The sequence below is a fragment of the Phalacrocorax carbo genome, chromosome 1, assembly GCF_963921805.1.
Source record: "Phalacrocorax carbo chromosome 1, bPhaCar2.1, whole genome shotgun sequence".
Taxonomy (NCBI): domain Eukaryota; kingdom Metazoa; phylum Chordata; class Aves; order Suliformes; family Phalacrocoracidae; genus Phalacrocorax; species Phalacrocorax carbo.
The window spans coordinates 69,692,911-69,716,467 of NC_087513.1; the positions used below are offsets into that span (position 1 = coordinate 69,692,911).

General features: G+C 47.0%; 1 protein-coding gene and 1 pseudogene across 3 annotated transcripts in view; both read right to left on the reverse strand.

Moving 5' to 3' along the window:
- LOC104048169 (aldo-keto reductase family 1 member B1) overlaps positions 1-23,557 on the reverse strand; it is a 40,733-nt gene that overhangs the window by 9,773 nt on the left and 7,403 nt on the right. Inside the window, exon 1 of one of the 3 annotated variants that reach the window (XM_064458825.1) lies at positions 342-495. The exons of 1 other annotated variant lie outside the window; for it this stretch is intronic. In XM_064458825.1, the coding sequence (XP_064314895.1) occupies positions 342-407 (66 nt within the window). In that variant the 5' untranslated portion in view covers positions 408-495. Of the gene's footprint in view, positions 1-341; positions 496-21,531; positions 23,027-23,557 lie in introns of those variants that run through there. One more of the 3 variants, XM_064458835.1, reaches the window with a different exon arrangement.
- Positions 8,128-11,795, reverse strand: LOC104053944 (aldo-keto reductase family 1 member B1-like; annotated as a pseudogene).

Sequence of the window (23,557 nt, forward strand, 5' to 3'; positions counted from 1 at the left end):
GTCCCTGGGCAGAGCCCCGCGGCGGCGGGAGCGCGGGCTGCTGCGGGGGGCAGCGGGCGGGGAGGGACACCCGGTGCCAAACGCCGCGGCGGCACCGCCGTACCGAGCAGGGGGGCCCGGCCGGAGTGGCGGCGGTACCGGCAGCGCCGCGCCTGGGCCAGCGGCGGGGACGGGCCCCAAGCCGGGCCGAGCTCCCATCCCAGCTGCGCCCGCAGGGGCCAGGCCGCCCCCGGCCACGTTCCCTCCCCAGCGCGGGGCCGGGGAAAGCGCGCCCATCCCGCACGGGCGGGAACGGGCAGGACCGGGGCCGGGCCCCGGCTGGGTAGAGCCAGCCCCATTACCTTCCATGTGCCCAGCCCCAGGATAGGCATCTTGGCCCCGGTGTTCAGCTGCACGTAGGTCGCCATGGCCCCTCTCGTTGCCCAGGAGCACCACCACAGGGGTAGCTGCCGCCCCAGCGCCTTTAATAGCGGCCGGGCCCGCCCCGCCCCGCCGCGGCGCGGTCTGGGGATGGCGGGGCGGCGCCGGCGCTGTATCCCAGAGCGCAGCGGCGGGGATAGGACCGGGCCCTGTGCAGCCCACGGTGGCGGTCCGGGGCGGCGGCGGAGGGCTGAAGCGAGGCCGCGTCTGCCAGCCCCGGCGCCGGGGCGAGGGTCACGCAGCGACCCGGGATGTATCAAACTTAAACCGGGGCTACGCTGGCTTCACCTGAAAGGCGTCCAGCCGGCGGTGCAGGGTCGTGCCTCTGCACCCGGCCGGGGTAGCCTTCCCGCAGCACCTCGGTCCCTTGATATCACACTTTAGCAGTCCCCAGCGGGGACGTGGGAGAGCAGTGTCTCCCTGTGCCCTAAGAGCTGTTGGCGGCCTGGCATGGTGCCCCTTGTCGGAGCCTTGTGACCCGGCGTGCTGGTACAGCGAGAGGGCTAGAGAAACCTCAGCTTGGCGTGGCGTGGCGTGGCATGGCTGGCTTGTGAGGATGGGGAAGAACCTGTTCCCCGCTCCAGATGGGACAAGCACAGCTTCTACTTCAAGGGAAAGCAAGCTGTGGCGTAGGAGTAATTTAGGATAAAGTTGAGTTTTTAAAAAAAGCAGTTTATTTTGAACGTTGGGAGAGGTTTTTAAAGTGTTTTGAAAGTCACAGAAGAACAGTGACTTTTTAATAAGTGACATAATGATCAAATTGTCCCCCTGTCTTTAGGGAGGTGCTGAGGGCATTTCAGAATAAAATGCATGATTGTAATCATACGTGGTAGATGGCCAGTAATCTTACATCAAAAACTGGCTTGCTTTGAAATGTTTGCAGACAAGCGTACGCTGTTCTGCTGAAGGGGTTGCAGCACAGTGGAAAAAACCAGGCGTGCCTGGGAGGCTTTGCTGCTTACTTACACGTGGAGAGTTTCTTCAGGTGCGAGCGTTTGCTCTGGGTGCCTCCCCCATGGCAGAGGCCCCTGCTCTCTGCAGCACGGTATTTTTTGCTCCATTTAACTAAGGGCGGGCAAGGTAATTGGTTTTCCTCTTTAATGTTCCTCCTGTTTCGTGTCAGTGCCATCAGCCATCGCCGGCAGGATGCGATGTGTTTTCACTTGGATCATGAAACCGTTACATAACTCAGTGCTTATCTCTTACCCTTGGGGTTCAGTTTTCCCTGGTGGTTTCTTGTCGGAGAGATGTCTCCATCTGGTCACAAGAAGCTTTGGGCAGAAGTTCTGTATTTTGTTTTTGCCATTGGCTCTTGTGAGTGGGAAGCTTTCCCCTCACAGCTGTAAGACGAGTCGGCTTTCCGCTGTTTGCCTCTCCCGAGCGCCCTGTGGGGGTCATCTCATGGCAGCAGGGCCTTGGGGAAAGAAGAAGTACTGCATGTGTCACTGGGTGACACCCGGCCTGGTAAATCCTGTACACAGTGTCCTTGATAACACAGCCAGCTGTTTCTTTACAGTGAGTGCTGGTGATGAGGAACTGCGTGGGGGAGGAATGGTTTTTCTTTTATTTCTCCTTGATCCGTGAGTGAAGTTTTGCGCTGAAACAGGATGCGTAGTATCATGAGATTTTTTGGTTTGTTTTGCTGACTTTGTGTTTAGTAATTGTAATTTCAGCATGAGTTGTGACACTGGAGACCAGCAGTGTCTGGTATCTGAGAAGAACTGGGTCCAAAATAATAGAAGTGGGTAGGACCTTGTGGAGGCAGTTTTATGACCAGAGACCCCGTGGTCTGCCAAAAAAGCATGAAGGCAAAGCAAGGAGGCGACAGAGTCGCAAGGTGCGGTCATCTCAACTTGTAAGGTGGAAAGCTGCGGGGCTTTGCAGCATTAGGAGTACTGACAGACACAAGCATAGCTAAAGCCAGTGTTTTGAGGTGAGGATGTGTGGGTTTCAAGCTCGAATCCCAGGGAAGGGCAGCAGGAATTTCTCCCTGGCTTGGAGCCTTTAAAAGGGAGGTTTGTCTTGCTTGGTGGGGTCCTCCAGTTCAACCTCTTGTGTGCAGGGAGGCAGATCTGAGGGTCTTGGCTGAACCCCACTGTAGAAGACCTTGGCCTCTTTCTTGCTCTGAGCTCAGATCAAGCCAGGAGCATATTTTGGTGGATCTCTTGTCTTCTCAGCATTGGTGAGCTTTTTGTCTTTGCACTGGTATTTGTCCATTAATCCCATCTGCTTAAAAATACATGCCCCGGGCACAGCAAAGTGCTGAGGAAGTGCTCCAGCAGGTTTAGCACAGCAGAGGGGACCTGGGCAGGTGGAAACCACAAACTGCCCCAGGCCAGTCAGAACTGGTTCTGGCCATGCTGTGGAGCTCCAGCAGATGGAAAGAGCCTGCATGCCACCCCCATTCCCCCTGCCAGGGCAGGAGGAGGGTGGCACTTCACTCCGAAGGGGCTGGCTGCTGAGGGGCCTGGGCCACCCCTGCCAGGCAGTGGCAGCCCCAGGGGCTGTGGCCTGCCTGCCTGGGAGCACTGAGGCACCACGAACAGGACTGAGAAGCAGAGGGATGCCTCAGGCACCCAGCCCTACCCTCCGAGCTGCCCTTGTCTCAGGGAAGGGATTGGGATGGACTGAGTGTAATCTGTGGTGAAAACAGGGGAAGCAGAGATGAGGACTGGGAGAAGATTGGTGTGTGGCTTATACAAAGGCTGGAGAAGGGGAAGAAAGGCACTTACTGAAGTGTTTTCTTCTTCTGTGTTCTTTTTTACTCCCTTGGTACCTGTATTGGTGAAATGGAATTTGTGTTAATTGGCAATAAATCAATTTAGATTCCCCTGAGCTGAGACTGTGTTTTTTTCTGGGACAGTAGCTGTTGGAGAATGCTCAGCCCTGTCATGGCCCAGAACTGGAGTGATGAAAGGGACTCTGGAAGGAGCCATGATCCTGGTCCTGGGAATACACGGTGGTGGAAATGATGCAGCCAGTGTGTGTCCAGGGGTGAGCGCAGACGGTGTGTGAACAGCTGGAGAAAGGAGGAACCTGGGGTGACCATTTCTGGGTGGGAAGGTGATTGGGAAGAGGTGGACAGGTGCTTCCTCCAAGCCCGTGCCCCAGTGGCCTGATGTGGTGCTGTCTCCATGTGTAGGATCCAAAAGCACTGGCTGGGGAGCTACATGGGGGTCGCTTGAAACATGGAGTTGGAGGTGTGCTGCTGTGATGTGTCTGTGTGCTGGGGCTTGCTATGTGCTGCAAATGGATCTTCAGAGAGACCAGGACGGCTTAGCAGAGCAGGGGAGTCAGGCTGATGATCTTTGTTGGAGTAATGTGCATTCACAAGCGCTCAGGGCAAAGGGGAGGCCCTTGGTCAGACATGAGCAGTAGCCCTGCATTGGCTGGGCAGAAAGCTGTGTGCCAGGTAGGCCAGGTTGCACCTGCAGGAACAGCAAGTGCTCTTAAAGTGATTGCCTCTGAGGGGGACCCTGGCACCTCTGGGGGGAAACTGAGGACTGATGGCAAAGTAAAAACAAAGCTATTTCAGGCAGCCTGTGTTGCAGGGTTAAATAGACCTGTGGAGATGGCAGTGCTGCTCCCCAGAGTGTGAGCGCTCTCTCGACAGTCCTTTGCTCAGAGTGAAATTATAGAAATGCTGAATGCTTGCAGCAACTGGTGTCCCTGCAGTGGCTGTGGCGGTGCTGGGAAGCCAGAGCAAATGGGATACAGCTTTTTTTCTTGGAAGAGCAGAGTTCTGGGGAGTTTGGGCTCTATTCTACTTACAAGCACTGCCCTGCACAAGGGAGGAGGGCTTTAGGATCTGCTATTGAAGAGCTGTGTGGAGCAGTGGCCCGGTCCTGCTGATCCCACAGGTGAGACACCCCCACAAAGGAACTAGGAAGAGGGAGGTAATCAACTGCAGTTGCTTGGACTGCTGGATTGTGTTTACAGGCAATGGGGAAGGGACCCTGAAAAAATGGTGATCACTGATGCTGTGGCCTGAAATCTCCGAGGTCTGAGCACAGTTATTCTCGCCTCTCTGGTATCACCTGATAAGCTGGTGGGACGTCAAGGAGTGACTTACATGTATTGTACGGGAGGGAGTGTGCCAGAAGACAGGCAGGAGATGAGCGGCATGGCCAAGGATAATGCTGGTAGTCTAGTAGTATGGTTGACCTTGGAAAAAGTTTTAGAAGGGGTTGGAAAGTATATGTTAAGACTGTTGTAGTGTTGATCCTGATAATTTTGTCTGCTGGGGAGGGGGTGGGTTTGTAATGTGTGTTACATTCACACTGATAAGATGTTAACTGCATTAGTCTGGTCTGCAGGGATAAGGGATGGAGGTTATAATGAATCTACATTAACATTGTGATGATGTTCAAGGTAGAGTTTATATAAGGGTGAAATTATCCTAAATATGTCTTTCAGTGAGGTGAAGGGTGGAATGTAAAGGACATAAATTGCAGAGGGTATCAGAGGATGTCAGTGTTGACCTGTGTGGAGCTGGTGAACTGCTCAGTGCCAGCCAGAACCAATTCCAGCTAGCTCCAAAACCGATGTAAACACCCTATCTCCTGCTAGAATTTAAGCCCACAGTCCCCTGGCTCAGACACGCTGTTGGAAACAGGTTCAGTCTTTGAAGGACGTCTGTGCCGAAAGGGGTTACTTCTGAGGGGACTACAGCTGGCGGATGAGCCATGCTGGAGCAGGGAAATGCCTGAAGGCACTACGGCCACTGGGTGACCCATGCAGGAGAAGGCACACCACTGAAAAGACAGCGGTCTAAAGCTTTGGCTCTCCCTGCACCGTAGCAAATATTGTCCCTTTATTGTTCAATAAGAATGTGTGTTTGGTCTCAGCAGAGCTGTCTCACCTCAGTCCGGGGATTGCTGAGGTTTTTATGGGTTGCCACCTTCAGGAAGCTGTGAAACAAATGTTCTTGGATTACATGTTCATGAATTGAAAGTGGAAATTTTGGAAAGAAGGTCCTAAAGTGCTTTTTTTCTTGAACAAAAGGTTTTACCATTTTCCCATGAAACCTGATGCGCAACTTTATGATTATGCGTTTGATCACCTGCCCAGTAGGAGGAAACAGAAAGGTGACACAGCCACAAAAGCAAATACTTCCTCATCTTGCCTGGTGTTGTTGAGGGAACCTTGATTGTTTTGATGGCTTGAGTTTGAGCGTCAGGTGAGAAAGAGGCTTGGGGATCAATTCCTTGAGACCTACACTTGCACATCTACCCTGTGCCAGGTATGCTCCAGAGTGGGTGTCTGTGCTTGTAAGGGTGTGTGGGGAGCTCCGGCGCCGGGCTCTGCTGTCACTGGGTTGCTGGGACTTGTGTCTCTGCACTATGCCCTCTGAGGCCAGGATGAGCTGGAGGCATAGAGGCCAACGGGGTTGGTGGGCTCAGGCCCTGCTGCTCCCCCATGGGGGTGAGCTAGCCCCTGCTGCTGCAGTGCTGTGGGAGGGGTCGGAGCGGGGTGGGGTGGGGGGGGGCCCAACTGCAGCCCTGAAGCTGTGGGGTCAGGGCAGTGGTGGGAGGGGGTGGTTGGATTGAAGGGTGCTGCCGAAGGAGATGATTTGCGGCGGACAGGCCATCATCCCTGAGCCCCTGTCTTGGGCTGGGTGCCCTGGGCTCAGAGCATTTGGTGCTGCTCAGGGAATTGGTCCCCGAGGCTGGCAGGGCCTGTAGGAGGCCAGTGGTTTGGGTGCAGCGAGGAGGGGCTGAGCCTCCCCGGCCGGGGGGCAGCCATTCGCAGTTGTGTGGTGTCTGAAATGACCCCAGAACTGCTGGGGGCTGTAGCCGGAGCTCGGGGGCTGGTGGCCGGTGGGGAGGTGGCACTGCGGGTCTCCTCTGAGGGCTGGCTGCCCTCTGGTGCCTGCAGGGGAAAGCTCCAAGTGGCTTTGTTGTCCCAGGGAGGATTTGTGTCCCCAAAGTGCAGGTTACTGCAGCTGACCTGTGTGTATTTCACCTTTGTTCACAGGAGAGAAGGTGCATGAGGTCTAGAGAGCCTAAAGAGGAAGCTGGGTCTGAACTAAGGGCAGCTCCCGCCGTGGGTGTAATGGATCGTGCTGGATACTGCTGCCCTTGTTCAGCCCAGATCTCCCTTGGCTGTGACTGGAGCTTAGAGGCTGGCCCTGAGGTCGGTACCTAAAGTTAGGGGAGATGATTCCCCAGCAGAGAGACTTCAGCAGCTGCCGGTGACCTAGGAGCAAAAGCCAAGTACAGCTGTGCAGAGTGGGTCTGAAATACAAAGTGCATCTTAAAAACAGGACAGCAAGGAAATTCTCATTTCTTTTGTTTGTCTGCAGTGGGTTAACATCTATTAGTTCTGTACAGATGTACTAAAAATACTTGTACTGCAACCCTCTGCCACATTTTGTTCCTGGCCCAGGGGGCTGTATGTTGCCTTCTTTAGTCTGAAAAAAAACACAACAGTTTTATCTGCAACAGGCGGAATATTGAACTCAAAAATAATGGAGCTAGTAAAGAATGAAATAAGTTCCTTAAGTCAGATGATGTTGGGGATCCAGCGTCCTGTCTCACTCCTAGCTATAAGGTCTAGGCAAGAGCATAAACACACTGTCAAAGCAAAAGATCTTTTTGATCAGGCAGGAATCTTCTATTTCATTGTTGCATTAAAAATTAGCTTTTACCAAAGACAGTCATTTGAATGCAATGACAGATGCAAATTCTGAGGGATTTTTTTTGCTTGTTAACAATTTTCCACATAAGAATGGAATTTCACAACTAGCAATAATCTGAAGCACATGTGGAAATTGTGAAGTATCCAAAACCCACCATGATGTTGTATTTTGACATAGGAGAAAGCCTGTGTAAAAATACTGGCCAGGATGCATCTATATGTTCTCTGCATGTGGATTTTTTTTCAATTAATACAGGGATAGATAGTAAAAAACCCGTTTTTCAGTTAGTTTTGGAGTGGTGAAACTCCTGGTTGTCTCACTTGTCCTAAGGAGGTTAGTCTTCAGTTCACATTTCTCAGAGATTTTCCTCCAGTGCTCAAAACTGCTGATTATCCTCTGTAGCCTGTTGATATAAGACGGAGTACAAGTGTGACTGTGTAGTTGTCTCACCCGGCTTTCTCCTTAATTCCACATTTTTGAAGAGAATTATTGCAGCCCACATTTTTTTCTTTAGAACCACTTTATTCTGTCCTTATTTCAAAAAAGGAAAACCACCACCACAAATCACTGAATACATATCCTGTGACTTCACTGGCTGCAGGAGGAGAGATGCAATAAGAAAGCTAGCTAGATAGGAAGAATATCAGACCAAGCTCTGGAGGATGTGAGGGCAGGATATGACCATCTTCAGTATTCTGCACAGAAAGGTTACTCCTTGTGAGTTTTGCACCTGAAGGGAATAAAGGAATTAATTTCAGCCTTTTTTTTTTTTTTTTCATTTTACTTTATCAAGCTGTAATAGGTACTTAGTGGAACCACCAAGGCAGGATCTGAACTATACAGTTGTAGAATGGATTTGTTCCGTATTTGTTTTTCTGGATAATATGTGCCATTTGTACACTGGGAACACCCAAGTCAGTTTGTCAGTGACTCCGACTCTCAGCATACTATGCAACATTTAGATGCAAAATCTCTGTGTATATAGTGGTCATAATTTAAGGGTTTGGAAAAACCAAATACTGAATGCTACCTCTTATGTGCTCACTGCATATACTCTCTAGTTCCTCTTAAAGCAGAAAATAGATGGCTGAAAATGCCATCTCCTCCTTTGTCAATTCAAAACCAAACACCTAACAAGGGAAACAGCTAGAAATCTCTGAACAAATCAGAGACGGTAAGCAACAAATCCTATTGCCTGAGGAGGAGTTGGGAAGGGTGAGAAAGGATTGCTTCTTGCTCTGCAGGGGGGAAGGCATGCCACCCCTGAACATGCCATGCACTCAGGTCACTCGCAATCACTCCCTTTTAAGTTCTCCACAATGCGCTCTGGTGTGACAGACTTGGGAATCGCAATCACATTTCTCTGGATGTGATGAATGAGAACCTGCAAGAACAGAAAACTGAATAATTCTTCCTGCTCTGGAGGAAGCAGAGCCTGTTCCAACAACTGTTTTCCCTAAGATACGCCTGCTTCTGCAGAGCTGAATTTTAAATCATTCCTGTTCCTGCAGTTGACAGGGAATGAAGACCCAGCCTGTCCTTTACTTTGTCATTAGTTGTCCGGTGTTACAGGAAGGAGTACCCACTGTCCAGCAGCTACCTACCTGTGCTGGTGTTTTGTTGTGCTTGGCTGCAATCTCTTTGATCTTGGGGTCATCCAGAAGGGAAGGATCCTCTGGCTTAGCCCTACACAGAGGAAAGACAGCAACAGAAATCTATTTAGATGAATGATTAATGGTGAAATTACTGTCTCAGTGTTCCAAGTATAATCCATGCTAGCTCCCTCACAAATTCCAAGGCAGCCTCTCTTCATTCACCTGTAATGAGATCTTTATAATCCCTGAAAACTATTCACCTGCAGTCACTTTGCAGCTTACTTGGTTATTTGCAGATTTGTGTTTCAGTCTCGGCTTGTTCAAGATTCTTTCAGTCTGCTCACAGTTAAAGTTGGAGGTTGCAATGGCTTTTACCAGACCAGTAACCACTGGCTCTTCCATGGCCTAACAGGAAGAGGAGCAAAATCAGCATCCAGTACACAAAACAGGGCCTGAAGATGTTCTTCCTGACATGCTTGTTTCCCTTCATGGGGATGGAAAGATAACTGTTTGGACTTGCCAAGTTTGTCTCTTGGGGAAGAAGTGTGCACTGGTGTATTTATGCCATATCCTCCATCTCACCCAAGCCCAGAGGCTTATTTCTTGAGATGGCAGAAACACCAAGTTAGTTGGTGTATGTGTATGTGGAAGATAATTAGAACAATGTTATATCCAGCCACCGCTGGAGTGCTGTACCCCAGGCTGTAGGCAAGTTCACAACTTAAAATATCTTTATTAATGCAAAGTATATTTGAATGGTTTAAGGACTGTGGTGAAGACAGTTCTGTGGCTATTAATGTCATGTCAAGCAATCTGGTCTGCAGCTCCACTGAAGATTATCAGCTAACTAAGCATGAACATTTTGCAAAGCTACCTTGTATACCACAAGATAAATACATAAGAACTTTGTGACTGCTGAAGGTAATGAAAGCACAGAAAAGACTGCCAAAGACAGAAAACATGATTCTCCCACAGTGACTGAACTTTTTTCTGTGTTGCTGGGTATTGATGTCCTTTGTCATCTGTGGGAAACAGCTCCTCTCCTGCCTGTCATGGAGAAAGAAAACTCTTTGTTGGGAAGTTAATACTGAGACAACGGAGGACCATGACAGCTTTAACATCTAGTACAGAAAATATTAATATTTGTATACATTGTTCATGCATGTTTATAGTATTTTGCCAGCAACCATTCGTACTAGGAGGGATAGGTGTATCTCCTGGAGCCAGCAGAGTGGTGAGTCACCAGAGCACATTTAGATAAACAAATCACACCACTTGTAAAACAAAGCAGAACAAATGAACTTGCTGTACTCCTCTATCATGCCTGTAAACGGAGAGCAAGAACTGTTTTTTGAAGATTTGTTTTTTGAAGAGTATAAGGACTTCTCTAGGTCCAAAGGACATTTAAGTTAGGTCTAGGGTGAGCCACATCTGCTGAACAAGGTACTATGTACACACAGGTCTTCTGTGAGGGCAGCCTTATAATTTGGTGGCACTAGGAAAATCAGAACATCTCAGATGTATGAGAACAGAGCTAGATTCCCACACCTCCATATTGCTCTACACGGAGTGTGTTGTGCAGATGTCAGAGTATTATGCTGTGACACTTTTACTCAAGGGCTTTGCTCACATAAAACTAGCCATGACAGCTTTGAAAGTACGATAAACAGTTGATAAGCTCAAAAACAACAGTTAGGATCAAGGTCTTAACGTCTCTAAGCAGAACAGAAAAGCTAAGACTAGACATCAGCTCCTTTGAAGTACGTTAAGTATGAAACTTGGATGCCAGAAATTTTCATCTTTAGAGATCCAAGCTCTGTGAGCAACACTAAGGCTTTTACAGGCAAGGTCAGCTCAGTCTGTACTCTGTTAACGACTCAGTGCTTAAAGACAGAAATGGAAAATAGAAGCATTTGCCTCTGCTCTGTGATTCTGTAACATGCAGAGGAAAGAATTTCTGTCAGGTAGCAAAGTACAGCCTTCCTTCCCACAATGCAGGAGGCTAAGTCACTGGCAGATGAATATACTTGGGATTTGTAGAAGACATAGTGAAAAGTAAAGCAGTGCAACTCATGCTTGCGACTGGGAGGCCTGATCTTAGTGCTACATCTACATCTCGAGTATCAAAAGGGCAGAGGACGCTGTGCAGCAGCGGTCTCTGGGGCAGAGATCAAGAGCCTGGTTCACGTGGCCCGAGTAAAGATGAATGAGCAGCACTGGAGCAGCACTGGTACTCACAACAGGTGCGTGGTCTTTCTGGACTGGAGCAGCGGTAGTGCTGCAAGCGTTACTGGCAGTTTTGAGGAGCTGTCCCAGGAGGGAAAGCCAAGGGCATTGCTGTTATGGTACCTTGAACCCAAGAGGTAGTGAGTGAGGCAGTGCATGAGGTAGAGATCCAGGTAATGCAGTTTCAAGGCAGCAAGAGTCTTCTGGCACGCTCCCTTCACCAGAGGCTTGTAATGAAACATGCACTATAGCTAGAGACAAAAAGCCAAGGCACACTGTGTCCTCCTGGGTTCAAGCTCTTGTAATTCTTCTGTCCTGTTCTTGAGAAGATCTGTATCTCCTTTGGAAGGTGATGTGGAATGAGGCCATCCTAGTGCTCTTCAGAAGGGGCTTGGTCTGTGAGCAGGGCTGGCCTGTGATACCGAGGGCTGTATGTACTGTGGTAGCATATGTGATCAAACAGGGTTGTAAACTGAAAAAGTGATCCTGTTCCATTAGTCAAGACATGTAAAAGCCACTTATTACAGGCAGATATGAGTTAAAGAGCTCTTTTAATTAAGTTAATTTCAGTGGTGAGCCAAATACAGGATTTCCTGCATAAGCAGGGAAAAAGACCAGCACACTTTCTGGGACCATTTAAGCTTAATATATATTTTGAACAATCCCATGAAAATTTCCTCCTATGAACATGTTCTACACAAAGCAGACCTTCCCTGGGATCCTAGGTCATCAGAACCTTACCTTACTGATAATGAAGAGGCCCCCTCATTTCACAGTGCCTTCCTTGATTTTCTGCTGAATCCCTTCGCCACTTCACTCTCATTCTGGTACACATACGCACAGCCAAAGTGGCAGTACCCAGCATCGGTGGCAGCCATCACTGCAGCTGTTACTTGCCCAGCTGGGGACTGAAAAAAGAAGGTTAAGATCCCAAGTCAAAGCATGCAGGCCATTTCCTAGTTATCTAGAAACTAAAGAAACACATACAAAGGTGTTTTACGAATTCTTCCATGCAATGTTTTTAAAGCTGTATTCACCTTACACATGCAGGCTCCTGGGCGTGAAGCCAGCCTCCAGCCGTGTTTCTGCAGCCCCACTCCCACGTAGGCCCAACCCAATGGCCCGGGAAAGCTGAGACCTCAACACCAGGACAGTTCTCCAGAGCTGGACATGGGGGAGCAGAGCTTTGTGCCAGGGAGCTCTGTGGTGCCTCTTGCCCACCGTTCCTCACTTCCCAGCGCTCTTTCTGAGAAGAGAAGAAGCAACTGCCCAGCTGGAAAAATCTTAGTTTGATGCAGAGGGCAGTGGTCTACGCCTTAGTCATCTGCACCGCCTGGAGTACTGTGCCATACTCTACCTCAGCTCTGCCCCTGGGCACATTCCACCTGTCATCTGAAGGTTCCACCTCTGAAGGAGGCAGCTGACGTAAGAGACGTGCATTTCTATGTGTTTCTATACCCTGAAAGGGCTTGTAAGAGCTGTGCACAAAGAAATGTTGGATATCTTTTTCAGACAAATCTGGCAACGTTTGAGGCATCGTACGGATCACTGATTTTGCAGTCATCATAACAGTGGTGCAAATCTCTGTCAGAACTTGCTTGAAATGCGTGAATTGTCTTCTAAAGCTGTTATCTTATTACTAGGTGATTGGAGGTAACCTCTGGCTGGATTTAAGTTATTTGGCACAGAAGCAGCAGGCAAGCTGAGCACCCCACGTGAGCCTTTGCTGTGGGGGTGGATGGGGAGTGGCAGGGAGAGGGGCCCAGGATGTCACTGCAGCCGCAGTAGCCTGGCAGGGAGGGGATCCGCACTCCCCCGTGGGGTGCGGGACCAGGGGAAGGAGCCACCTCTCCTGGACCAGGGAGGCCCAAGGGTCATCTCTCCCCCGCAATGGGTGGGGGGCAGCAAGAAGGATGGAGGAGGAGGTTACACGAAGCTAGGGTGGGTTAGTGCTGGTTCTCCCCATCTCCTTGGAACTGCTCTCTCTGTGCTTGTGGGTTGCGAGCCTTGGGCCGAGGAAGGGCTCTGAGTCCTTTGGCGGGAGCAGCGTGCCCCTGTTGTGGAAGAGGGAGTGAGAGCACACTTCATTCCTAAGAGAGAGAAGCAAAATTGTTAGAGTTGTTAGAGTTTTGACTGCCTCTGTATGTTCTAGTTTCCACAACCAGAGTTTGCCTTTCAGTAAGAGTGAGTATAATGGTTGGGAAATGATAGAAAATCTAGGTACATGCTTCCTCCAACATCCTAAAGTTCCCATTAGTTGTTGTAATTCTCTCCTTGATTGGGGCATTTGCAACTCTTCAATTTTTCCTAAGGTGTCTGGAGGAATTACTGCACTGCCTGCTATCCACCAAGTACCTAAAAGTTTTACTTCTTTTACTTGGTCCGTTGCATTTTCCAGGTGGAATCTTAATTTCTGCTTTATTTAGTGCTTGTCGCACTGCTGCTGCAACTTCCCCTACCCTTTCAGGGGAAGTTCCTCCAATTAGGGTATCATCTATATATTGATACAGTTTCACAACTTGGGAAAGTGAAACTGTAAAAGTTCAGAAAGTGCGGTATGAGCAATTGTGGGTGAATGTTTATATCCCTGTGGGAGTCTGTTAAAAGTATATTGTATTCAAGTGGAATCGAACTTCTCTTTATCCTTCTCCTGTAAGGAAACCATAAAGAACATATCTTTGACGTCTAGCGCTGCCATCCAGGGATGTGCTGCTGCTTGCAAAGTTGTCGTTCAGTTTGCAATGTTTGGCACTGTTATCCCCAAAAGCGGGTTCATTCACCCAGTGTGCAAAACGCCAAACTACACACAGAGCGGAGATATTTTATTCAAGCCATTTTTGTGCAAAGATTGTTGCTAGGTGGTAACCCTCAAAGCTAGCACCCCACACCGAGAAACTACAAGGCATTTATACAGTTAAATGTGTCAATGACAGTTAATATTCACATGCCTCAGCTAATAATTTGTTAATTTCTTTCTTGCTTGGATGTAATGGTACAGCTCACTTTTAATTTACAATGCATGCTCATAGATTAAGGGATTTACTAGAGGGGGAGCAGTTCCTGGCCTATGGGCCTGATCTTTAGTATTATGAAGAGGATAGTTCCCCTACTGGGCACTTTGGTTTAGTTCTTATCTACATCCTAATTAGGTGTTCTCCTTGACTACACACTTTATCAGCCCATTCTCAGCATCTTCTGTGGTGGGATGTTTGCTTTGATCAGTCTCTCAGCTCTCCTCAGGGATATAGTTGCAAAACAAGTGCTTCTCTATCTCTCAGTTTCTGTCTTTGGCCCTCAACTTCTGTTCTGCCAGGCTCGCATAGTTCATTGTTATGTCTTTAGTGGACAGTTCCAAAAATTCCATTTTCTTAGGGATATCAGCACTGCTGTTAAATTTGCAATGTTTGGCACTGCTGCTGTCAGTGGGGCTGTATTAGTGTTCAGGTGCTGATAATCAATTATTAAATGCCACCTCCCATCTGGCTTCCAAACTGGCCAGACAGGTGAGTTATATGGGGAGTGGTTTTGGAGATAATTTATGGTTTCTCCAAATCAGCTATGACTTCAGAAATCCCATTTCGTGCGGCAGCAGAAATTGGATATTGTGGTACGTCAGTGATTTTTGACTTGGGGAGTGCAGGGGCTGCACGGAGTACACACACTGCAGCCTCCTGATCCCTACTGGCATTGGGATCGATTTTAAACCAAAGGACCACATGCTGCCATTTGGCCGGTGCCAGGTTCGTCTGTTTAAAACATCAAAACCTAAAATATTTTCATTATGATCTTTAATTGCAAGGCAAGTAGCCGACATGTGCTTCTCGCCTGGGAGCCATAAATTGGCCTTGGCAGTTTGAAACACAACACTCGCCCCAATCACACCAGCAATCTTAACTCCTTGCTGTCCAGCTCATAGGCCCACCTTCTCAGCATCTTTTTGCGTTAGTATTGAAATTTGTGCTCCTGTATCCGTTAGAAACTTAATCAATCGTCCTTGAGGACCAGCTGGAATTAAAATGTATGGGCCATCATCACTGATCTACTGATAAGCCTCCACCTTCTGGACAGGCAGGCCCAATTGCCTCCCAGATGTTACTCGTTTTTTGACTCCATGCCCTGTAATTCCTCCTTAAGGGAGTGAAAGGGGTTGTCTCCCTTTCTGGGGGCTGATAAGGGAGGACTTGAAATACAGTCCTTTTTGTCACTTTTATCTAATTTCTGGAAGGCTTCATCCAGACTCAAGATAATGCCAGTAGGCTGACCTTGAATAGCAGCTCTGGGAATGCCTGGGGCTAATGCACTCCTCCACAGTTCATTCCTCCCTTCCTGAGATTCTGTTTGTGGGTTTTTAAATTTGTTTCCCTTCCACCTAGTTTCTCTTCCCTGTTTCCTGGGTCTTACTTTGTGATCTCCCTCCCCAGGCTTTAGGTTTTGTTTTTCAGATGCTGTATCACCCCAGCACATTTCATGGCTCTAATTAACAACACTGTGCATCAATTCTGCCTGTGTAGGGAGTTGCTTTCGAGCATTCTGACCTGACCCTGACTGTTATCACCTAGACCTCTGTTGTGCTCTGTGTCTTCCTTGATCTCTTCATGTTTTGCAACTAAGTGGGATTTAAGAATTGCCGGGGCTCCTCTAATTGGTGGTTTTAACATTGCAAAATCTACTGTATCAGACAGTGGGACATCATGGGGTCCACGTTTATGCATGGCTTGTTTGCAAGCGGCTTTTATGACAGGGCTGTAGAGAACTCACTTAGAGATTTAATGGGGATAATGGAGGATTCACCTCACTCCATCCTGTCTATTCCTCCAGCCCAATACGCTACTTGGCTGGTGATAGAATGGCGTTATTGGTCGGGTCAGGTCTTAAATTTAAGAAAACTCCCAGGCCCCAATAGCCACTTGCTTCGTCTTCATTCAGCATTATTCAGTTGCCGCCACTTAGGCATGCTCACCACAAGTATTCAGTTTCAGTTTCACCTGGGTTTCTGCTATGTCTCTCTTGCAAGTTTGTCAGTTGCAACGATCCCAGGGGATGGTTCGTGTAGTGTGTCGTGGATGACCACCCTGAGGTCCCACCATTCTTTCTGTTTTAACAACAGGCCTGGCTTCATATTCAGGAAGATTCGTGGGGATCAAAGGATCTTCTGACTCACTATTGTCGGGATCACCCCATATGTTCTCATCCCAATCTTCAGGGATCCTATTAGTTTCCTGATCTGTACAATGTCAGGGGGACAGGGAGCCTGAACAAGCATCATCTCGACCTTTTCTTCCAATTTTTGTCTCTTTTCCTTTTCCCTCTGTAAACTGTTTCAGCAGCTGTTCAATTTTTAAAGACAGTAACAATTTGCCTTTCTACTTTCTATTTCTTTCTCTAGGTCCTGCTCCTTTCTATTTCTTTTCTCTTTTTATTCACATGCACCTTCCAAGCATGTACCTAGCATCTTGCAAATAACTCCTTTCCCATTTCCATCCTTTTTGCAACCCCTAGTTACTTCTAGGTGCTCTTCAACAGCTTCCCAATTATACCAATTTTCATGAGCCCACTATTCCGAAAATCTGGGACTCAGATTCACTCTGTGCCTCCGTAAATAGTCAGTGATACCACTTGCCGTCCTGCCGAATATGCCAATTTGTTGCAGAAGACAGAGTGAGAGCACATTTCACTTGAAAGAGAGAGAAGCAAAAGTATGTATTTTATTAATATATTACAATGAGTTAACAAAATTTATTAGTAAATGCAACAGTGGTTTAACAAGATTTGATGGCAAGGTTCACTTGATTATTTACTGCACAGGTGAGACAAGCTGTCAGGAAGACCCTCCTGTTGAGTCACGAGGTTCAGAAAGGACCCCCTTGCTTTCTAAACTCCTTCTCAGACAGAAGTCTAGGGGTGCATGGATCCAATCCTAGTCCCAGACTTGTTCAACAGTTTAAAGGATTTTTGTGTACACAACCAATTCTTTATATCATTTAGCTAAGATTTCAAAGTTTAGCATGTTATTAGCCACTTACTGAGTATATGTTGTGGCAAGGAATCTCTTAACCTCGAGGAGTAACCTTGAGAGGCACCCCTACTCAAGGGGGGATCCTGTCACACAGCTCACTGCTGTGCAGGAGAGCTCAAAGGGCTCTTGGGTAAGATGATTGGCTCATAGTCATACCTACATACCGGCTGCAGATGTTAGTTTCTATCAAGCGTGGGCTGAGTTGGACATTAATTAGCACTCTGGATAGGTGGACAAGGACACACATCCATAAATCAGCTCTCAGCTATTGTGTGGTTATCTGTTTCCCAGGAGTCCACACTGAGCCGGATGCAGCCATCATGACCAGATGCATCTCATCACGGCTGTCACTGGTACTTCTCATTTGAGCAGAGCCAGGGGCAAAAGATCAGGTGGGGGGGAGCACACTGCCACAGCCCCCACGACAGTGATGGTGGTCCAGGCTCTTGAAGAGCTCCCATGGTGTGGGTAGCCTATGTGAATTTGTGAGCTTTCAGCCTTCAGTTCCCCTGTGAAGGTGGGATGAATGTGGCTTACGCTGTGGTAATAGGAGAGGAAAAGTGAGCTGGTTTGTAGGAGTTATTTAGAAAACAGTGATTTTAAAGAATGTTATTTTTAATGTTGGGATAAGTTTCAATTCAATGAACACAAAATAATGTTTAATTGTTTTTTTTAAGTTGTAGAAGAATAGTGAGTTTTTAATGAGTGTCACAATGATCACATTGCTTCTCCATTTTCAGGGAGGTGCAGGCCTTATTTCAGAGTAAAATATAGAGATGTGGAAGTAGATGGTAGGTGGTCCATAATTTCACATTGCAAACTGGCTTTGAAATTTTGCAGATGGAGCATGCTGTGCTGTTGAAGTGGTCACAGCACAGTGGAAAACAAAAAAAAAAAACCTACCAGATCCAGTAGAAGATCCAGGATGTTATGTTAAGGCCACTTAAGAAGCTTTGCTGCTTGCTCACGCTTGGAGAATTTACTGAGATTCTAGCATTAGTTGGGAGTATAATGGTGCATTTTTTTTTTGGGTGCCTTTCCTGCAGCAGATGCCCAGCTGCTTTGTAGCTTTGTACTTTTTGCTCTGGTTACCTGAGGGCAGGCAAAGTAATTGGTTGTCTCTTTAATCTTTCTCCTGTTGTGTGTCAGCACCATCAGAGCCATCCTCAGCAGGATGCGATGTTTCAGTGGTATCACAAAAGAGTTATATAATGCGGTGTTTGCCTTTCACTGTTGTCTGGATTCATTCTCTGTAAATCGGCTCTGAGTCTGCTCAGGCTCTTGGGGTTTGGTTCAGGGGTCAGTGAAATCAATGGAAAGACTGTGATTAGCCTGACCCTGTTCCTCAGTTCTGCTGACAGCACTAAAAGCAAGATGTTTGCATGAGAGGCCTGCTGCCATCTCAGTCGAGGGGTTTCATGCTTCCTTTTTTCCTTCCTACTGTCCCTCCATCAGTTCAGGGAAACAGACATCGGCCCTCTGCAGAGCTTTAGGAAAGCTCCCTGTGCCAGCCATGGCTTTGTGTCTGGTGAGCACTCCTGCTGGGTGCTGCTGATAGTGGGTGAGGGACTGGAGCTAAGGTTAACGGAGGTGTGGAGCTGGTGCGCAGGGTGAATGCTACTGGGGAGGTGGACTATGCGGTGCTAGCTGGGCTCAGAGAGGACAGTTTTCCATGCCTGACCTCTGTCTTGATCTTAATTATTAGCAGAAGTCATGTGGAGACTTATCCTGACAAAGATTTTCTCCCTCCAGAGAAGCCACCCTGTTTTGAAACATCAAAATGATCACTTGCACCATTAGTAGGCTGTCCCCTTTTTGCTGACTGCTCAATTCTATGCAATATACATTTCACAAATTTTTCTTTGCAAAATAACATGTTGAGCCATCCTGTGATGTGCTTTTTCAGGGCAGCCTGAAGACTAGCTGAAGTACCAGTTTGCCTCTGCTCTCCTTTGCTGTATTTCCTGGATGCTCACGCTTGTGGTGGTGTGGTGACAGCTTATTAATATCAACAGCGTTGTGCTTTGGCTCCAGATGTTGCATGTCTTGGTATAGGAACTGCCAAAATCAATCAGATTTTTGTACTGGAGCAGCACCAAGGTGAACTGGTGCCATCAGCAACTCATGCTCTGAGAGTCTGTGAAAGCTTGCAGAGCCCGTCTGTTTGGCCAGTACAATGGGATCTCCTGTAAGAAAGGGCAGAAAATCCTGCAGGGTTTGTTCTCATTCTTGTGAGCCTATCTTTTTGGGGAGGGGTTTCAAAGCCTTGTGTTCCTGCGGGAAGGAGCTGGGTAGGGTGTGCAGTGACAGACTTGGTGATGAGCGCGGCTGAGAAATGCAATTTGTCCTTCCTCCCATTTTCTTTTGAGATTTTTGTGTTGCTTCTTCTGCAGCCTGTTCATGTTGTCCTGTGAAGGTGGGTACTTGGTTTTTCCCAATGGTTTCTTGCATGAGAGGTGTCTTGGTCTTTTAACAGATGATTTTGGGCAGGAGGGTTGCATTTTGCTTTGCTGTTTGTGCCAGTCGGTGTGAGGCTGTCCCCAGAGCATGCCAAGACATGGGAGCTGTCAGTTGTTTCTCTCTCCTGAAGGCATGGCTGGGGTTGTCAGATGATTACAGGGCCTCTGGGAAAGAAGTACCACATGCCTCAGTGGATGACAGCTAGCCTGGGAAATACTGCAAACTGTGTGCTTGCTAAAACACCCAAGGTTCCTTGCACAAGGTAAGGAACTGTATGTGTGAGGAAAGACCTGATTTGATCCGTGTGCAAGGTTTTGCACTAAAGCTGAATGCTTATTGTAATGCCTTTCAGGCTGGCTGTGTTGATATTCACAGGTAGTAACTAATTCACCAAAAATCATAGCATCATGCAATTAGCAGTGTTTGGTATCTGAGAAGACAACAACTCAAAATCATGAAAGTGGAAAGAATCTTCACCCGCAGGAAGGCTGTCTGCTTTGCTCCTAGCCTGCAATGATAGGGATATTCAAGTCTCCTCTGAGGGCTGGCTGCCCTCTGATGCCTGTAGGGAAAAGCATGACATGGTTTTATTGGTGGGAATTGTCCCAGGAAGGTTTCATGTCCATTAAGTGTAGGTGACTGCAGCTGATTTCACCTCTGTTCACAGGAGAGGGAGCATGTGAGGTCTGGAGAGCCTGAAGAGCAAGATGGGCCAGAACCAAGAGCAGCCCAGGCCCTGGGCATAATGAATCACATGGAGTGCTGGTGCCTCATTTTGCCCAAACAGCTCTTGCCTGTGACTGGAGCTTAGAGGTTGGCCCTGAGGTGGCTGCTTGCACCTACACTGCAGACACCCAAAGTTCGGTGAGATGAATTCACCCAAGACACTGCTGCGTGTGACCTGGGGGTAAAGGACAAGTATGGCTAGTGCAGTGTTTCAAATATGCAAATGTGTTTAAATCATTTAAAAGAAAAAACTCAAGCACAAACCCTCACCAACCCACAAACGCACCAAAACCAAAGGAGCAAGTAAATTGTAAATTCTGATTATTTTGTTTGCCTATGATGAGTAATATTTATCATTAATGTTTGTGCCACAATACCTGTTCCATGTTTTTTTGCGTTATCTTGAGGTTGCATATTACATTCATTTGGAGGTTTTGGTTGGAAATACTTGGATCACCTCTATCTGAAAAACATATTAGATGTATTCTAGGGACTTGTGTGTATATATGCATTTTAGAATATCTTATGTGATCTCAATATATCACTGTACTGAGCAGAATATTTGCACATTGTGGTACTTACTCTCACTCATTCCAACAGGGGGGAAAAAAAAAAACCAAACACCACCTAAAGCTGTAACATATCTGAGGTCTATTGTCCCGTCTCTCTCATAACCATAACACTCAAACCAAAAGTGCAGGTTTCATTCACACCTCATTTGAAAACAAAAGCTTCAGGTTTGTTTTTTTTTTTTAATCACATAAAAAGGCTAACTTCTTTTTGCATTTAGTCATGGGGTAAAGGAGCACCAGGCAATGTGACATTGCTAAGCTGAGTTTACCAAGTGGACCAATACATATGCACAGAAGGAGTCCTGGTACATATGAGCTTTGCATGCAAAAGTTACAGGAGAACAATACCTAGAAGTATTCACAAGGTGTAATATTATGTGTCCCTCAACTACCACTCCAGTGAGTCAGCGTGGTCTCACCTGGGGGAAATACAACATCTGACTCTGACCTGTCTCCATGTCAGGGTCCAGGCAGTGGCTTAGCACTACCACATAATATTACACCTTGTGTCCTCATAATTTTGAATACCTGTGTAGCGATGTTTCCCCATAGTCTCCTTTATTGTGGGTTTTTAAAGCTAGATGTTGGCACAGGCCAGCCGTCAGATCAGTCCACATTATCACCATATAGCCTTCCAGCACTTCCAGGTATTGTTCACCTGTCACTTTCACATCCATCTCTCTACTTACCAAGACACCTCACACAATTCTTGTTTGCCTTGGCTGGTCAGCCATCATTCATTACATCCAGTTATTCTGTTCCTCATCAAGGCAATATCTTGATGTCCCTGTGACATTCACACCTCAGCCTTTCTGTCACCTGCCAAACATCTTTCATACCTGCACTCAGAAACGAGCAATGTACAATGCAAGTAGCTCAAGCTCATGTAAAGTGTATTCATTTGTTGTACAATAAATTACAATAGAAGTTAGTATGGCAGAAACGCTATGTCAGTCAGCATTGGGTCCTTATACTATTAACCTTTACAACAGTAGTTTTTGCTTAATCATCTTGTTCTTAAGAAGTTTCCAGACCACCCTGTTGCTCAAGACAACTCAAACTTCATATGCTTTTGTCAGACCCTACAGCTTGATCTGATGTGGATGTTATAGATCAGACTGCAGTAGTTCACTGCAGATGCCCTGTGTCCACCAACCCAAGGCACATTGCACTTACAGGTCCCTGAAGTGCCACGCTGTTGAAACACCTCCTAGCTATCCTAGCACTGCCCAGCAAGGCTTACCTGCATCCTCCACCATGAGGGACAGGCTTTGTGAGGCGTGAGCTTTAATCATACGTTTAGTTACAGTTAACAGAGACCTGTCCCAGCTACCATGCCAGTGAGACAGCATAGCATAGCCTGGAGGGAACGGCACTTGCTCCAGTGTCAGGCTCTGGGCAGCAGCTCAGTATTAATACTAACAGTTCCACCCTGCACACTCTGCTTCTGCACAGTATCAGACACCTGCTTAACCCAGTCTCCCCTCTCCCCACAGTCTCTCTTACTTGGGCTTTTGTAGCCAGATGTCAGCACCTGCTACCAACCAAATCAGTCCAAAGTGATACCACTGTACAGCTTTCCAGCAGTTTCAGGTGTTGGTCTTCTGTTATTCAACTTTTGATCAAGACAAGATCTTGATGTTCCTGTGACATCATTTAAAATTGAAAATGGATAACGGCTTCTAATGACATTGTTGATGCAAGTGGCTTGGTTTACCCGTTTTTCACATTAGAATAGAACTTCCAAACCAGGAGTAATCTAAACTTTTTTTTTTGTAAGAATAAAATTGAACACTAATCTCTCTCCAGTTTCAGGCTGTAAAAGAATGTAACTGAAATAGGCCCAGTATGAGTTGGTATGCATCTGGAGGTCTGGACATTTCTCCCATTTATTCTTCTTTCCCAGAAAGATTTGGGCTGTGCTCTTAGAAGTGAAGTTAACTGTTATCTCTTATCCTCAGGCAGTGATTATGTAGTTCATTCTTTCAGGATGGATCTGTCTTCTGTGCTCACATGTCCTTACCCTGAAGCCTTAAGTGGTGGTGTTGCAAAGCAAAAGATTAAAAAAAACCAAAAATCAATTGCTAGTTCACTGTATTTTCTGCTTTGCTATTTCAGCCATATAGAGGAATTATTATAGCCCATATTTTGTTCTTCAGAACAATTTTACTACTTCCTTCCACCAAAGAAAAACCCAAGCAAAGTCACTGAATACATACACTATGTATCTCTCCTGCCAAGTGAGGGCAGTGTGCAGGCTACATAGTGGACAACTCCAGGCAACAGTAGAAACTCACTAGACCCCAGGAGAGCAGGATAAAGCTATCTTCAGTATTCGGCATTGAAAGGGTACTCTTTGTGATTTTTGCACCTGGAGGAAATCAAAGAGGAAAGATTACTCTCAAGACTGAAATAAATGCTAGCTAGAACTACACTGCGTCTATACAGGAACCTTCAAGGGAGGCACTGTATTGCATAACTAAGAATTAATTTGAGACTTTAGTATGGAAATGGCATACTTGACCAACAAGTTCAAGTCTTTTCCTTTTATTTGGGCACTGAACAGTGGTGGGAGTAAGTTACTTTCTAGATACAGAGAACTTTAACTCTTTAAGCAGTGTGAAAACAGCAGTTTCTCTGGCCTTTCACCCAAGACTTGTCTTGCTATAGACTTCCAAGGTGCACATCTGCAAGCAGTCATTCTTCATACTGCACTTCAGATGGTCATTCCCACCCCCACCATATAAGAGCTGACATCAGTTTATAAAAACTAAAACTAAAAATTACCATAAATTTTAAGCTGCCTAATGCTCATTTCTTCAACATGGACATAGCCAGAGTTATCAAGTAGAACCCTCTTTTTGGAATTCCAGGCCCACAAAGAAAGTATTCATCATGAATA